Source organism: Triplophysa rosa, linkage group LG17 (assembly GCF_024868665.1).
Source record: "Triplophysa rosa linkage group LG17, Trosa_1v2, whole genome shotgun sequence".
NCBI classification, from domain to species: domain Eukaryota; kingdom Metazoa; phylum Chordata; class Actinopteri; order Cypriniformes; family Nemacheilidae; genus Triplophysa; species Triplophysa rosa.
This window is the reverse complement of record NC_079906.1, coordinates 4647534-4664329: the sequence shown is the minus strand read 5'-3', so window position 1 is coordinate 4664329 and position 16796 is coordinate 4647534. Positions and strand designations below refer to the sequence as shown.

At 40.1% G+C, this 16796-nt stretch overlaps 1 protein-coding gene across 4 annotated transcripts in view; it reads left to right on the top strand.

Moving 5' to 3' along the window:
* The window catches only part of vps13a (vacuolar protein sorting 13 homolog A), a 57137-nt gene that overhangs the window by 10628 nt on the left and 29713 nt on the right, over positions 1-16796 (top strand). For 2 of the 4 annotated variants that reach the window (XM_057357575.1, XM_057357574.1), the window contains exons 14-39: positions 3834-3896; positions 4131-4263; positions 5021-5115; positions 5280-5422; positions 6456-6657; positions 6803-6917; positions 7766-7902; positions 9024-9156; positions 9283-9400; positions 9483-9627; positions 10627-10711; positions 10875-11044; positions 11130-11286; positions 11795-11874; positions 11968-12027; positions 12151-12340; positions 12423-12539; positions 12638-12741; positions 12864-13031; positions 13452-13759; positions 13869-14016; positions 14113-14254; positions 14569-14693; positions 14769-14938; positions 15033-15259; positions 15334-15662. In XM_057357575.1, the coding sequence (XP_057213558.1) occupies positions 3834-3896; positions 4131-4263; positions 5021-5115; positions 5280-5422; positions 6456-6657; positions 6803-6917; positions 7766-7902; positions 9024-9156; positions 9283-9400; positions 9483-9627; positions 10627-10711; positions 10875-11044; positions 11130-11286; positions 11795-11874; positions 11968-12027; positions 12151-12340; positions 12423-12539; positions 12638-12741; positions 12864-13031; positions 13452-13759; positions 13869-14016; positions 14113-14254; positions 14569-14693; positions 14769-14938; positions 15033-15259; positions 15334-15662 (3864 nt within the window). Of the gene's footprint in view, positions 1-3833; positions 3897-4130; positions 4264-5020; positions 5116-5279; positions 5423-6455; positions 6658-6802; positions 6918-7765; positions 7903-9023; positions 9157-9282; positions 9401-9482; positions 9628-10626; positions 10712-10874; positions 11045-11129; positions 11287-11794; positions 11875-11967; positions 12028-12150; positions 12341-12422; positions 12540-12637; positions 12742-12863; positions 13032-13451; positions 13760-13868; positions 14017-14112; positions 14255-14568; positions 14694-14768; positions 14939-15032; positions 15260-15330; positions 15663-16796 lie in introns of all 4 variants that reach the window. The other 2 variants (XM_057357573.1, XM_057357572.1) reach the window with 1 other exon arrangement.

The window sequence follows — 16796 nt, the reverse complement described above, 5'->3', positions numbered from 1 at the left end:
ATCTTCATTGCGTACCACATGGGTTCCAACATTATGGGCTGTACTACAGGGCTATACTATAACCTCAAAGTAGACTCGGGGGTAGCAGCTGATTGTTAGAAGTTAGCACTGAGCGTGCTAGCTACATGGAACATTTGTATTTACCCGAAACACAACGCATGGACTTGAATGTGTTTTGAAACCTATAGTACTTTTCTTTTGTTATTATATCGGAAGTCACTAAACACAATCGCGACCAGGCATTGTGTTTTGTGTAATATATGTAGTAACTACAGTCAACTCGGTATGAAAACAGCGCATATAATGTACATATACATAACGACAACATTAGCCTAATCAACGACTGAACTGTTCAACATTCACGTGGTTTACTGGTCTGAACAAAATAATCTGCTACTTTTTACCACAACACGTTTAGTGTGGTTGTTTAGTCTTTATTTACAAGCACTAACGTTACACACATTCATGACGAGACACGAAAACATGCTAGCGATCGACACCGGCAACCATATATTATCTCTCAGCTACCTTACGCTTATAAAGTGCGAACCGGTGTTGCGCCAATGACACAGACTAATAACAAATACGTTCAAAAGTACAGGACAGTAACAAAAAATGTACAAATAACACATACAAATCCAGGAGCGGAACCCTAGGTTTGCATCCGTTTTGCAACCCGTTGCCTCTTGCTGCTTGCGCCACCAAGTGTAAGCCTGTCCGATATTGATTCGTGACCGGCCTCGTGTCCGATCACTCTCTCGCTTTTTTTCTTTGCTTCCTCCGACAAAACCCTCTTTGTTTTTTTGGCTGGCTCTGCCATGGTGATGTTTTGGTTCGTTTCATCTTACTGTTAGCTCTGCTGTTGGCTAACTTCTCCCAGGCTACGAGTAAAACGTGACGTATGCCGTAAAGCAGGGGATAGGCGGGGCTTGTACCTGCCCTAACACTAAAGTTACAAGTGCAATTTCAGCCAATTTCAGGCTGCTCAGCTAGCAACGGCAGTAAAATTCGTCCAGTTAAAAGTTGACCTACCACTAAAATAATTTTAGAGACATTATTTTAAGGTCAAAAAGTTGCTTGTTGTCGCTTTAAAATGGTAAAACCCACCTGTAGCGAGGAAGGCGGGACGAGAGCCGTGGGGCAGGAAGGCGGGGCCGGTGGCGTGAGTGATAATGAGTATCAGCTGTACGCGCACCGGTCCCGCATGCCTCATGGGGGAGCTAGGGAGCATAAGTGGATGAGCGACGGGACTGCCGACGAGAGAGGACCGGGCCCGGAAATGTTAAGTTTTGTGTTTATGTTTGTGTGGCCGGCAGTCGTCCGTGAGGGGCTGCCGGCCTTTTACTTCCGTGTTATTGTTTGGTTATTTTGATTAAAGTTTATTAAATGTTCACCGGTTCCCGCCTCCTTCCTTCCCTTCTATTGAACTGCGTTACATTGGTGCCGAAACCCGGGAGGAAGGAGGGACATGCTGTCGAAGAGCCCTCGCCCTGAGGGGTCTCGCGGTGTTACGGAGTCGGGCAGCGCGGACGAGGGATGTCCGCCAACGGCTGCCCGAGGCGGTGGTGCTGGAGCGTGTGCCCGGATGGGACGAAGAGCTCGCTGCCGTGTGCCTGGGTCGAGGTGGGGTGGCTGCCATCTGAAAGGGAGCGGAGAGGTTATCCCCGCTTGCCGTGGGCCGGAGCCTGCTGCCGTCTGCCAGAAAGGGGAGGAGCAGGAAGCGGGGGACCTGCTACCGTCTGCCCGCAGTTGGAGGAGCCACCGCCAGGACACTAGGGCCTCGCTGGCTGCCAGGGGGCGGAGGAGGCGCGAGCCGTCCACCGAGCATCCAGTACCACCGCATGGCACCATGAGGAAGAGCCTCTCGGCTGGCTGAGGACCAAACGATAGCGTGTCAGGGAACCAGACACGGTTTTTTCCTCTCTCCCCTCTCTCGGCCCTGTCGCTCGGGGTGCTCCCGGCTCCGTTCTCTCGTCTCGTCGGTGCATACCCCCAGGCGCTGGGGCTCTCAAGGGGGGCCCCCCAGGGGGGAGTAAGCACAGGTGCGGTGGTACCCCCCGGCCTGTGAGGGGCGATGGGGGTATGTAGCGAGGAAGGCGGGACGAGAGCCGTGGGGCAGGAAGCCGGGGCCGGTGGCGTGAGTGATAATGAGTATCAGCTGTATGCGCACCAGTCCCGCATGCCTTTTACTTCCGTGTTATTGTTTGGTTATTTTGATTAAAGTTTATTAAATGTTCGCCGGTTCCCACCTCCTTCCTTCCCTTCTATTGAACTGCGTTACACCACCATAAACTATAAAACCTTAATTAGTTCTCATATGAAGTAACAACTTAAACTTATGTCTGAACTTTTCAGTGAACCAGTTGATCCAGTTCACAAGACTGATCTGAATAGTTCATTCATGAATCAGACCCATCCTGTTTTTGAACTTGCTGCATTGACTTAGTTATTCAGGGGACACTTCACCCAAAAATGAAAATTCTGTCATCATTTACTCACCCTCAAGTTTTTCCAAATATTTATCAATTGCTTTGTTCTGCATATTTCACTGACCTTATTACCAGTGTTGGGCAAGTTACTTTGGAAATGTAATTAAATTACTGATTACTCCTTTTAAAAGTAATCAAGTTACTGGTCTGATAAAGTAATTAGTTACATTACTCGTTACATTACTACCCCCCACCCCTCAAAAACACAAAATAACCTCTTTAGCCTTCTCAAGACTAAACTTTATTGGGAAGTGCATACTCTATCTCGTCTTTAATTATTTAATACATTCTTTCTGCTTATTCCATTCTAAAGCCTGTCATAAATAATAATAATAATTAAACTCTGTGACATTTTAACTTAATTTTTTTTTCATACGTTAACTAGTATTTCTAAACTGCATACTCCATAATGTAAAAAGTCTCTCCTTAGTTTCTTATAACTTGTATATCTTAACTAGTGCTTCTGCATATTTCTATGATGATTTCTTCGTCATTTAACAAATATAACAGCGTTAGAGCAGCAAAAACTAGTCTGACAAAACATAACATGTTGCTAATAGCAGCCTGGCACTCGACAGTAGAAGTTGATTCATTGCTCTCCGTGCCCGGTGACGTTACTTTCTCCAGAAGTTTAACCGTGCTGTACTGCCCTTTCAGATTGTTTTTCGCAGGAGAGAGGGTTTTGCTTACCGCCACATGACCGACAACGCACAACAATGTTCTTGCCTTTGACAGAAATAAACTCAAAATAATGATTGTATTTCCAGCTACAGAACGCATACGTTTCTCTCTCCATGCTGAGTTTGGTTTCGCTGCTAGTACCAAAGATTGTCTTGTGATAGGGAGATGTATGGGTCTGTAATACTGGCTAACATCGATCACGAGAGGCACCTCAGCCAATCATATCCGGTGTCTAGTGTCCTTGCCTGCGTTCCGTGGGGCGATAGCATTGGCCGTTACGAGTTTTTTAGCTTAAGGTGGCAGGCTTTCCATGGAGTAGTACTTTCCGCGCAGGCGTGTTTCAGTTTGATGACGTCACGGGTGCGACAGGCAGGGATCCAGACTTTGAAAAAGCTATTTCGCTTTTTACAATTTAAATGATAAAACGATACAACGGCAATGATGAAACACAGCTGTAACGTATAGTTAACTGGGCTTGGAACTATAATCTAATTACTATTTTAGGAATTATAACGCATTAAATTACTCCGTTACCAAAAAAGTAATCAAACTACAGTAACACGTTACTGCCCAACACTGCTTATTACTTATAAATTGCTTGAGAAAGCCATGTTTTAAACTTAACCTGGCACTACTGCCACTGCTTTCTATTTGATCTATCAGGAAACTGAAAGAACTCTGGATATATTCAACATCACAATGGCAAGACAGCAGGCTGAGATGGAGGTGAAGTGACGTCACACATCTACTCTGTACTATATTTTTCAATGTAGATCAGTTTGATTTATTGTCTCTTTTCCTTAATGCGGTTTGGCCCATAGTTTACATCACTGGAAATATGTATGAATGTAAACAAAGCATCAATATATACAATCCCAAAGGCTTTAGTTTTGTGTGTTTGTTTTATATTTGTCGGGTTAAAACCATCTGTTGATGTCTGTTGTGTATTTGGTGCTGTAGGCTTCAAAGGCAGGACTGCGAATATATCGTCCTGGAGTGAAGGTGGAAGAAGAGCAGTCAGAGGGCTGGTTTGGCTGGATGTGGAACTGGTCTGGAGACGGCGGTGCACCAAGCAAAGACATCAAAACAGGAGGTTTGTCTGAACTCGGTTCCCTTTCAGCTCAGTCACAACTAGTCTCTCAAGAGATTTCTGTGAAAGTTTTTGTGCCCTCTTGCCCTTCGTTTTTGTTTATTGAATATTTGAGCTGTTTAGTTCTGTGATGTTTTCTGGTATTAATAAGCAGGTATTAATAAGCAGGGGTGTAAATCGCAAGTTACAGTATATCACAAAATCGATTGTTTAAAGGGATACTTCACCCTAAAATGAAAATTCTGTCATTACTCATCTTCATGTTGTTCCAAATCTGTATCAATTTCTTTGTTCTGATGAACACAGAGAAAGATATTTGGAAGAATGCTTGTAACCGGATAGATTTTACCCCCCATTGACTACTATAGTAGGAACATTTTCTTAATCTTTTTTTTTTTGTTCTGTTGAACACCAAATAAGATATTTTGAAGAATGTAGGACAGCAAACAGTTCTGGGGCACTTTTGACTACCATTGTATTTTTTCCTACTATGGTAGTCAAAATCTGTCTGGTTATAAGCATTCTTCCAAATAGCTTTCTCTGTGTTCATCAGAACAAGAAATGTATACATATTTGGAACAACTCGAAGGCGAGTAAAACGATGACAGAATTTTCATTTTTGGGTGAAGTATCCCTTTAATTGGCCGGCGATTCATTTTGCATTAAAACTGAGCATTGGAACAGTGAAAGAGAAAGAGACCTATGTACAGCATAAAGATATTTGTAATAGGAACCCTCCCTCAACTTTATTATTTTTCAGGTTTTGATGAGCTGATGACGCCAGCAGAAAAAGCCAAACTATACGCTGCCATAGGATACAGCGAGACAGCCGTCAATCCCAACCTGCCAAAAAATGTTAGTGACTGTCAATCATAACGCATACAAATACATCTGGCAGCAGTCAATAGCTCTTATAGATTTATGTAAATCTAAAAGTAGACAAACTGGGTTGTGCAGTCCATAAATGTATTATCTCTCTCTTCCGGTTTTAACTCAAGTTGACTGTTATGTGTTTGCAGTTTGAGAACATGAAGATGCATTTTCAGCTGCTCAACCTGTCGCTGTCTATCAAAGAGAGCCGTGAGAAGCCGGAGATGATCAAACTCTCCGTCATTGATCTTATAGCCATGTTGACGCAGAGACCTGCCGCTCAAGCAATAAAGTAACATGTTCTCTTCTCTACCAACCCTCTCTTTGTTAACCATCTATTAAGGTGTAACATTCATCTGTACTTCTGGGTTATTGCCATTATAAACTGTTAAATGTCTGTAAATGCTGCCACGGTGTATAGTTTACCCAGAAATGTTAGTCATCAGTATTCTCATCCTTATTTTATTCCAACTCTGTATGATTTAAGAAGAAATTGGCTCTCTTTTTTTCATACATTGAAAGCCTGGTCGACAGGCTTTAAAGTGGTCATATGGCACGAACACGTGTTTTTCTGTGTCTTTGGTGTGTTATAAGTTGCCCGTGCATGTATTAAGACACGTAAAATTGCAAAAATTAAAGTGTCGGAACAAAAGAGGCATTATATCTAAAAGCAAATGCTCACCCAGACCTGCCTGAAACACATCGTGTAACCACACCCACACAAATCTACGTCAGCTCGTGGTATGATTTGACTAACAAATGTATACGCAAGTAAGGTGGGCGTACCTGTCAGTACAATTGCTTGGGAACCTGATGTTCCAAATATGGTAAGAGGCGTTACATTTCCGTCACACGCTTGCAGTATTTGACCAATCACTATGCACTGGTTAACTGGCCAATCATAGCACACCTCACTTTTCAGAGCGATGAGCTTTGCAAAAAATCTGCGCGTTTCAGAGAGGCGGGGCAAAGAGGAGATACAAACATGCACGGTATGTGGAAAATACAGCATTTTTAACATCTACATTACATCTAAAACAAACGATAATATTCATTTTAGCCGTGTCATATGACCCCTTTAAAGGTGCTGTGTGTTATACTTAGGAGGATCTAATTGTTTTTGGTTTGATTTGACTTTAAAAACCCATAAACTTACACCAAAAAATGACACCATAAAAGAAGTTCTCGGGACACAATACTGAACATCTTGATGAACAACTGTATTGTAGGTTTTCATTGTATGTAAAAGAACGGCGTGGACATACTTTCCTTTACAAATCAGCTGAATAAATGTTCATTCTACTGTATGAAATTATGCATGTCAGGATCTCTGCACAGCTGTCATCGTTTGAAGTGTCCGGTCTTCCTCGAGGCCAGAAGCCCCCCATTCTATTGTCACCGCGCTGTGGGGTCGGGGAGAATAATAAGGCTCTTCTGAATCTCATGTTTGAGACCAACCCGCTAGACGGACTTGCAGACCAGAAACTACGCATAGAGTCTCAGCCACTTGAGATAATCTACGACGCTGTAAGTTTATTTTATAAACTATATCTTTGTGTCGTAATGGAGATATACTGCAGGAAGGTAGATCTTCGCAAGCAGGACTGAGCGTTCCCACATCAACTCATGAATGGAAAGTAAAGTGTGTGTTGGCTGTGTGTTCTCTTTGCAGATGACAGTGAACAGTATGTCAGCTTTTTTCATGCCTCCAAAAGACCTGCAGCTGGATGAACTGACCAATGCCACGCTCATGAAGCTCGAGCAGTTCAGAGACAGGACCTCCACAGGTGTGTGTTTGTACATTGTGACGTTGTTACTGTAGGGATTGAGGTTAAAGTTGTCTCAACCTAACCAAACACATCTATTGACTGATATGTACAGTAGTATAAATGATAGGGCTGTCAAACGATTAATCGCATCCAAAATAAAAGTTTGTGTTTACATAATATGTAATATTATATGTCTGTGGTCTATGCATGTTAATTTTGTATTTATAAACACATACACATACATGCATATAGAAAAAATATGAAACATATTTTTTAAGAAAATGTTCAAATAAAAAATGTATAAACGTTTATATATAATTTAAATTATTGGTCAATATAAATAAATGCTTCTAAAAATTACCTAAATATATATACATGTATGTGTATGTTTTTTTGTGTTTTTAAATGCCAAATTAATATGCACAGTACAGAGACACATATTATGCAAACACAGACCTTTATTCAGGATGCGATTAATCGCGATAAATCGTTTGACAGCCCTAATAAAAAAGTCAATTCAGGAGTTGAGTTTGACTGTCTGGCTTTATGTTTTTCATGTTGAATGTCAAGATGTATTAAAACCAGGTTGAGCACATCTGAGGAAGAACTTGTGATTGAACAAATTTAATATCTTTTTAGATACCTTTTCACACAGCTGTCTTATCGGTTTCGTTTGCAGAGTTTGTCTGTATAAGTTATAAATTAGTTACTTTTGAATGGGCGGAAACCACCAGGTCTAAAACACTACCAGATTCTCTTAACACAGTTTTGTTATTCACAATAAACTATATAAAAGACTTTATGCAGATTGTAAAACTGTCTTTCCTGGAAGTTCTCACAGAAACCGTGCTGTTTACCGTTTGCAGGACTTATGTACATCATAGAAACTCAGAAGGTTCTCGATCTGAACATCGACCTCATGGCTTCATATGTCATTGTACCAGAGAACGGCTTTTATGACCCCAAACACAACCTTGCTATTCTGGACTTAGGTCATTTTCAGGTAAAAAAAACCATCTCACTGCTTTAGTTCTGCGTATGTTAAAGTGTATGAAATTTTGTGACATATGAGCTGCGTCTGAATTCGCTCACTTGTTCACTCATGCACTATTCCCTATATAGCCAATGCTAAATAGTCCACTATATGGGGAAGAAGTGAATGAAAATGAGTGAACAATTTCGGACACTGACGTAATATATCCTGCGTCTGACAGTACTCTCGCGGACATTCGTCATAACGCTTGTATTACACCTGTGTGGCTTTATGGATTGTTTTGTAAAATGGTAAAGTTCATTTTTACATTATTTGTCACGTTTATTGTAGGCTATAAGTTTTTAATAAAGCGAACAAAACAAATGTTTGCCACTTTTATTTACTATTACATTTATTACTTTTAATAAAATTACTTAATATATTTAAAATAAAACACTGCTATATATAACATTCATTTAATCTGCTTATTCTCATAAAGTAGAAAATAACTGTCAACAAGAACAAACACAACTTTATAAATGTACATTCGTGGCATAAACAGTCACTCTCCTCCAGCTGATTCTAAGACGGTTGATTCGCGTTGTATCATGGGAAATATGAGTGATGTACATGCAAAATCAGAATGCATTGTGTGTAAAAAGTAGTGAACAAATGTAGGGAATGAGTTGTTTACTTAGAATTTGGACAACACTACAAAATGGCGGACACCCGATATAGTGAACTATATAGGAGATAGGGGGCGAATTCAGATACAGCTGTAGTGTTGAGGTTGCAACCAACGGCTCACTCCACCCCTCCCTTTCGAAGCACTACGGTGGCTGACACAGAACTAAAATGTCTTCACGTTTTCGCTTGTTGAGCAGTTTGTCCGTTTAGGGCTACTGTAGAAATGACATCCATGGCGCGTATGTTGATAGAAATAGCTCATGCTAAGGTAATAAAAACATAACGCTTCACTATGTAAGGTCTTTATACACCTTTGAAGACATAGTTATGTTTATTATATTGCATTTCTGTCCATTTATCCTCCAAAAAATGACACACTGGACCTTTAAGGCAGCAATGATGAAGACGGGAGAGCATTTGTAAGGTGTTAATAAAAACATGATGTGTGTTTGTATTGCGTGTAGATGTCGAGTCAGAGCAAAGCTGGATTGCCTCAGTTGTCTGCGAACAGCAGCACATTAGAGGACATCATGTCCAGAGCGTATGACAGCTTTGATATCCAGCTGAGCAGCTTACAGTTCCTCTACACCAAAGCAGGTGCGTAGAGACGCACAGAACCTGCAGATGTACCTTTATATTCATACACCTGTACATCTTTATGTAAGCTGTGAGTTTAGTCGCTTTGGATAACAGCATATGTCAAATACATGAATGCAAATGCAGGTGGTGACTGGAAGAGAGCTCGTCCACTGAGGCAGTCGTCCTTTCACATCCTGGAGCCTGTTGACCTGAAGGTGGTCTTCAGTCGAGCTATGGTGGTGACAGACTCTAGAATGCCCAAGTATGTAAAAATCTCACTTTTGGTGTTAGTTTCATCTGATCCGTTAAGATGAATGTTTTTGTATGTATGTGTGTGTGTTTAGGTTTAAGATTTTCGGTGAGCTCCCTCTGCTGTCTCTGCGTATCTCGGATGATAAAGTGCGTGGCGTCCTGGCATTGCTCAGCAGCATTCCTCTTCCAGAGAGCCGCCCCGCCCCTCCGACGAAAGCACCACAGGTTACACCCAAGGTACAGTTTATCAAACAATGCGTGCGTGTTTAGGTGTGTGTTTCTACCCGGAGAAACATTTATTTACTCAGAAATTTGTGAGATTTCTGGGTCTTTTATTTAAGAGAAAGACGCAAGAGACTTGAGCGAAAGTTTCGTTTGCTCTTTGAAATGTGTGAAAAGATTTTACTCGTTTATAAAATGAAAGAGCTGATGTATTTAAGAGCTCGTATCTGTGTTTTTTCTTTCTTATGGGTAGATGGCTGTGAAGGAAGCCCAACAAACTTAGTTCTGCTTAAATGTCAGTGATGTCGTTTAATAAAAGCGTGAGATGTGCAGGGATTCATGAAATTAAATGATATTGTTGAAATTCTACTTAGTTTACATAAAACTTAAAGGTACAGTTCATCAAAAATCTAAATTCTGTCATCATTTACTCATCCTCGATTTGTTCCTGATTTGATTTCTTTGTTTTGATGAACACAGAGAAAGATATTTGGAAGAATGCTTGTAACCAAACTGTTCTTGGCCACCATTGACTCCCATAGTAGGAAAAAAAATCTCTGTAAACTTCTTTGTTCTGTTGAACACAAAAGAAAATATTTTGAAGAATGTAGGACAGCGAACAGTTCTGGGGCACTTCTGACTACCGATGTCATTTTTCCTACTATGGTAGTCAATGGTGTCCCAGAACTGTTTGGTTACAAGCATTCTTCTAAATATCTTTCTCTGTGTTCTTCAGAACAAAGACATTTATACAGATTTGGAACAGTCGAGGGTGAATAAACAATGGCAGAATTGTAATTTTTGGGTGAACTGTCCCTTTAATATTATGTTGAGCTAAAGTTTCATATTTGAAATACATGTGCTTTGTGTTTTTTCAATGTTAATAAACAGGACACATAGTTTTTTTAGTGCATTCATCATTCTAGAAAACATTTGGCCTCCACCAGAATGATTTGTGGCTGTTTAAAGGGGTCACTTATCTGTGTGTGACAATGATATTTTTGCTTTCTTTAGGTGTCCAAGCGAGGGAACACGCCTCAGCTCACCCCCAGAAGACCAGCGGTAGATGACCTTCGTGCATCCATCATATATGGCTCTGGTCAGACACACACACAATACATATAGCATTCATAAAAACACCCTGATTGGGTTAAATGTGTTCTAAAGATACTAAAGTTAGACCTGTTCAACAGACCACACGAGGAATAAACAGAAAATTGTGTTTGTGTATTGTAAATCCAATATTTTTTTGTTTCTGTCAGATGAGGAATTGTTCTTCGACGCCCCCAGTTCACCAGTAGAAGATTTGCCGTTTTTTGAGGCTTCATCTGACTCCCTGCAGGGGTCGGCCTCTGGAAAGAGACACTCTATGGTGCTGAAGGATCCCATGAAGAATATGACCGAGTTCCTCTTGTTATTTGAGATCAATAAGGTCCGCCACAGCACAAAGTTTAGGGGTCACATCAAATCTTTCATTTCACTCAAGTGACAGTTGTTCTCTGTGTTATCACCTCTAGCTTTCTGTTCAGTTGTGTCGCTTGTCCAAGGCACAGGAAGTGAGCGTTCTCCATCTGTTCATTGACGGTTTAGGGACGGAACTGAAACTCCGCACCTTTGATATGGCATCAAACACTTTCCTACGCGAGATCTGTCTCGAGTGTTCAGAGTACATGGGTAAGTTTGCTGTGCACTTGTTGCAATGCATTCTGGGATTGTCTTAAAGGATCAGTGTATGAATTTTAGCGGCATCTAACGGTGAGGTTGCGAATCACTCCAGCTCACTCCGTGCCCCCCCGTCCCTTTTGAAGCACTACGGTGGCTGACCGAGGACTAAGATGTCGTCATGTTTTTTTTTCTTTGTCGAAGAAGATAATATATTTACGAAATGCACTCTGTAGAGCAGTTTGTCCCTTAAGGGCTACTGTAGAAACAACATGGCGAATTCCATGTAAGGGGTATATGTACTGTAGATAGAAATAGCACATTCTAAGATAATAAAAACACAACACTTCACTATGTAAGGTCTTTATACACCTCTGAAGACATAGTCATGTATATTATATTGCATTTCTGTCAATCGATCCTCCAAAAAATGACACACTGGACCCTTAAGTTGCAAATGATACATGCAAAGATGCCAAATAAGACCACAGCCAATTTTTTTTACTTTAACTGTATGAAGATTCTGAGGATAAGAAGGTTCACCTCATCACAACGTTGGACAACACTGAAGATGATCTGCTCACGCTGGAATACATCAAGGTAAATTTACATTGCTACATTTAAGTGACACGTTCTCTTGGGTTCAGGAATGCATGATATGCAATGTCACACTGATCTTCTGTTTTCTTTAAGGCAGACAAAAACGCCCCCGATTTCAAAACTGCCTATGGTAACACAGAGCAACTAATCAAGGTAAACTCCTTTAAAGCCTTTCAACAGCCATCATATCACGTTCAGGTTGATGATAATTTGATCCCAACTGAAAATTTTCAGTTGAATTCATTGAGCCTTAATGCGTTAAATGATGTGTATCAGGTGAATTTCTCCTCGCTGGATATACACCTGCACACCGAGGCGCTTCTCAATTCAATTAACTTCCTAAATAACCTCCTGCCACCTCTCAAGAAAGAGGCACAAGAGGAGCAGCCTGTCCTGCCAAAGGAGGAAGATGAGGAGGAAGAAGAGGAGGCTAAAATAGAAGAGTCTGCTGTCACGAAAAAATCTGGTAATCTCATTTTTATTGTTTGATCATGCTCATGTGCATTTGATTTTCTTTCATTTTGTAATAATGTCATTATTTCATTTAGCCAATAAGAAGTCAAAGTATGAGGACGTGGTGAATTTGCACATCCGAGCAGATCTAAACTGTTTGAAGGTCTTCATAAGAGGAGAGAAAGCCAGAATCTCTGAGATCTGCATTGAGGGTAATACATACTTCTGCCGAAAATCTTAGATTTAGAGACAGACAGTTTGTTAATGTATGTGTTGTATGTTAAATGATGTGTTCTGTCTCCTACACCAGGACTGGTTTCTGAAGTTCAGATGATGAAGAAGTCGGTGGAGATTCTGGCTAACCTGAAGAACATTGTAATTCTGGATTGTGACAAAGAGGCTCTGTACAAAAAGGTAGTGCACAATGGCCACTAGTACTTATCACACTTTATAGTTTAAAACAAAACTTCGATCACTGAAAATAATGTTCTGTCATTTTGAGAAAGGTTTGTTGAAGTAATCATGATACTGTGCAGGCCGTGTCCATTGCAGACAAAGAGGTGTTTGATTTTCGCATGGTGAACCATGTGGACGCAACAGAGGGAGATGCGTACACGGACATGCACATTGTGGACACTAGTGTATCACTAACTGTGGGCTGCATACAAGTCATTTTCCTCAACAAGTTTTTGTCTTCTATACTGGTGAGTGTTTCTACTTTAATGTACCACTATACCACTAATGTTCCTGTATTGCGTTGCTAGAGCATTATGTTAACAGAGAAATATCGTGTGTTCGGTTTCTAGGGAACACACTTGTATCACCTATTTCTATCAGATAAAGATTAGTTAAATAATAACAATGTATCTATGATACCTTTAAGGTTTAAATTAGAAACTGCAGTGGGCCTCAGACTAAACCTTGGGGGACACACGTGATATTAATACCTCATTAATTTAAAGAAATTCCGCCTTAAATTTCAGTAAATATTTGTTGTATTTTTGACCTTTGCCACAACATAGCCTGCATTAAATCAAATCAAAATACACCTATGTTTACATCCATTTTTATTTTTTTCATGGTCGTGCTCTGTCTCTCTCTCTTCTCCTCTCCTTCACATTCAGGCATTCGTTAATAATTTTCAGGAGGCCAAAAATGCTTTGGCAGAAGTGACAGCTCAGGCAGCAGAGAAGGCAGCTACAGGGGTGCTGGAGCTGGCAGAGAGAAGCACACGGATTTCTCTGGATGTGGACATCAAAGCTCCGGTTGTCTTTCTCCCACAATCCTCTGTTTCACACAATGTCATTGTGGCAGATCTGGGTTTAGTGACTGTTAAGAACCACTTTGAGATCGTCTCCTCTCCGACACACAATAAGATCCCACCTGTGGTGGATATCATGGCTGTGGGGCTGAGTGATCTTAAAATGTACAGGTTAGAAGACCATTTGTCATGCCTTTTGTCTTTTTGAAACACATTGTAGAGCTTTTTTTAATATGTACCTTGTTTTGCTCATTTTATTGTGTATTGCATTTTTTCTCAGGACCACATTCACTGATGGAAAATTTAAGGGTGAGATTCAACTGCTCAAACCAGTTAATATGGACCTGTCAATCAAACGCAATCTGTCCGCCTCCTGGTATCATAGCATCCCTGACATACAGATCAATGCACATCTTAAACCAATGAGTGTGAGTGTTTTTGTGTTCATTTAAGACAGAGAATGTTTTTTATTTGTGTTAGAGTTTAATATGTGGTTTATATTGCTGTGTATTTGTTTATTGTAGCTGATCCTGAGTCAGGAGGATCTGACTATAGTATTGAAAACGCTGAGTGAGAATCTGTCTGAGACTTCAGATGTTCCTCAAGTTCCATCAAGCTCTGAGAAAGCAGACACTGTCTCTACCAAAGATTCTCAGAGCTCTGGAGGTAAAACACATACACACACATGGGTCATAAGTCTTTCAAATTATATTTCACCAATTCATAAAAAATGTAATAATAAAAACATGTTTATATAATTGTCCAAACTTGTGATGTGTTCAATTATTTCATTAGAGATTAAAAGATATCTAAAATGTATGTAAGAGTTTCACATTTTATGTTTCTATGAATAAGATGCTGCTACTGTTTCATTGTTTTAAAATAAACCCGTGCATCTGTTAATTTACAGGTGTATTCCAGGTCAGCACGGACATGTTTTTCGAGGTTTTGACAATTTTTAATGCTTTATGTTGTTGTAGGGAACACGGTTGTGATAGCGGCAGTGGTGGAGGGTCAGAAAACAGGCAAACTGAAGAACACTCTGAAAGTGGATTTCAAGTTTGATTCCATGACCTTGGTCCTCTACAGCCCAAATATCAATGAGGTACCAAAATCATAAAGTATAATAAAAACATGCTTTTAATAAGGCATTTATGATCTTTTTTGTGTACTTGTGTAGATCTGCGTGCCAGACTCGCGTGACGAGAGCTTGAGGTTGGCAGAGTTCACGCTGGGCACCATCTCCACCGCAGTGCACATGTATTCTGACAGCTCAATGAAAGCTTCTCTCAAACTCACAAACTGCCTGCTGGACGATAAGAGACAGAGAGTGAAAATTATCACATCCAGGTCTATTATTATTATTCATTTATTCTATTACGATATCACATTATCATTCAGATAATAAGAGTTTTCTCTCGTCTCACATCTAATGCTGCTTTAGGATGATGGCCATGCATCCGGGCAGGGAAGATAACGTTATGGTGGATGTAAAGTACAGGCAAGGCCGGGACAGCACCATTCTGGACACAGTGATTCAGGACTTCTACCTGTGCGCCAGCATGGAGTTTCTGCTCACGGTAGCTGATATCTTTCTTAAAGCTATGGCAGACGGCTTCTCTGGTCCTCCGAAGAGCAACAAACAGTCAGCCAGTTCCTCTAAAGACACAGGTTAGACATTTACTCACATTTTGCAACAAACAATTCATCTGCTGTTTTATTGATTTCTGTCGCTCTGTTAGCAGTTCCTGCTCAGCCAGTGGTGGCCAAGACTGAGATGAACCTTGTGGTGAAGAATCCTGAAATAATTTTCGTGGCCGACCTCACACGCGCCGAAGCCCCGGCTCTCGTCGTCACGACGCAGTGCGAGCTGGCCATGAAGAACGAGCCCAGCGGACAGTCCATGACGGCGGCCATATCGGATCTAAAGGTGGTGGCGTGTCCGTTCCTGAGGGAGAAGCGAGAGAACAACGTGACGACGGTGCTTCAGCCCTGTCAGGTGTTCTTCCAGAGCAACCAATCACCTACCCAACCTCAAACCATCGAACTGTCCATCAGCTCCCTCACGCTCAAGGTGAGACTCAGGGTTTCTACTTCCTGTTTGACTTATAATTCAGGCAGATGTAGTATTGTTGTTTATTTCATATGTAAAAACTTAATCAGTAATAACAGAGATTATTTACATATTTAAGCCTTAAAGCTACAGTAAGAAAAACATTTATGAGATTTAAAATGCTTAAAAAATGTATGACGTTCACTGAAAAAAAGGAATTTCTTAGTATTTGTTTTCCAGTACAAATATCTAAAAATTCTTAAATCGAGATACATTTACTTGAGAAGCGAAAACAATCGTATAGTCTTGTTTTGTTTTAAAATTTAAAGTTGGGTCATTCCGTGTCAACTCAACCATAGGTCCCCAGTTCATTTTTTTTTTTCGTTTTTACAGAAGCAAGACCAACATCAGTAGAGATGAAAGCCAAAATATGAAATGCCACCGATGAATAGTTATTAAGTAATCAATTAATTTGTAGGAGGAGGTAAAAATGGCAATTTTTCACTCTAAATTTGGAGCCATATTAGAGGGGGTAAAAAATGACATGAGAAATATGCCAGCATCATTATATTATTTTTACACAAAGATCAGTATATCTGTTAGGAAAACTGTTAATTTTAAGAATAATTGATGCATTTTATGCCAATGGTGACAGTTCAAAAATGAAGAAAGGGCATTTTTGTGTTCTTTTTATAAAATATGCATGCCTCTAACTCCAGAACCGTTATAGATACCTTAATGTCCTTTTAGATTCTTGTTCTTGACCAACTTGTCTTTTGGGAACTACATTTTTAAAGCCCTAAAACTATTTTTTTTCAGTTACTCTGAAAAAGTAATTAAATTCTAGTAAGTAATTACAACCTTGATTAGTTAAGTGATTCAAGGATAGACATGAAACAGCTCTTTTAATTCATTCAAATAAATAATATAAAACTACATAAAGTCCTCTTATTAACTGACCAAAGTATTACAAATGTGAGAATAATACATTAAAGCACGGATTTTAAAGTTAGACTTTGAATTTTGATGTCAATTCCACACACACATATATTACACAGTATTTAGTTTAATTACATCAGAAGTAGCTAATTAAATTACAGAAAAAAATTAGAGTAATCCCTTACTTTACTTTTTCAAAAGTAACTAATTATTTAG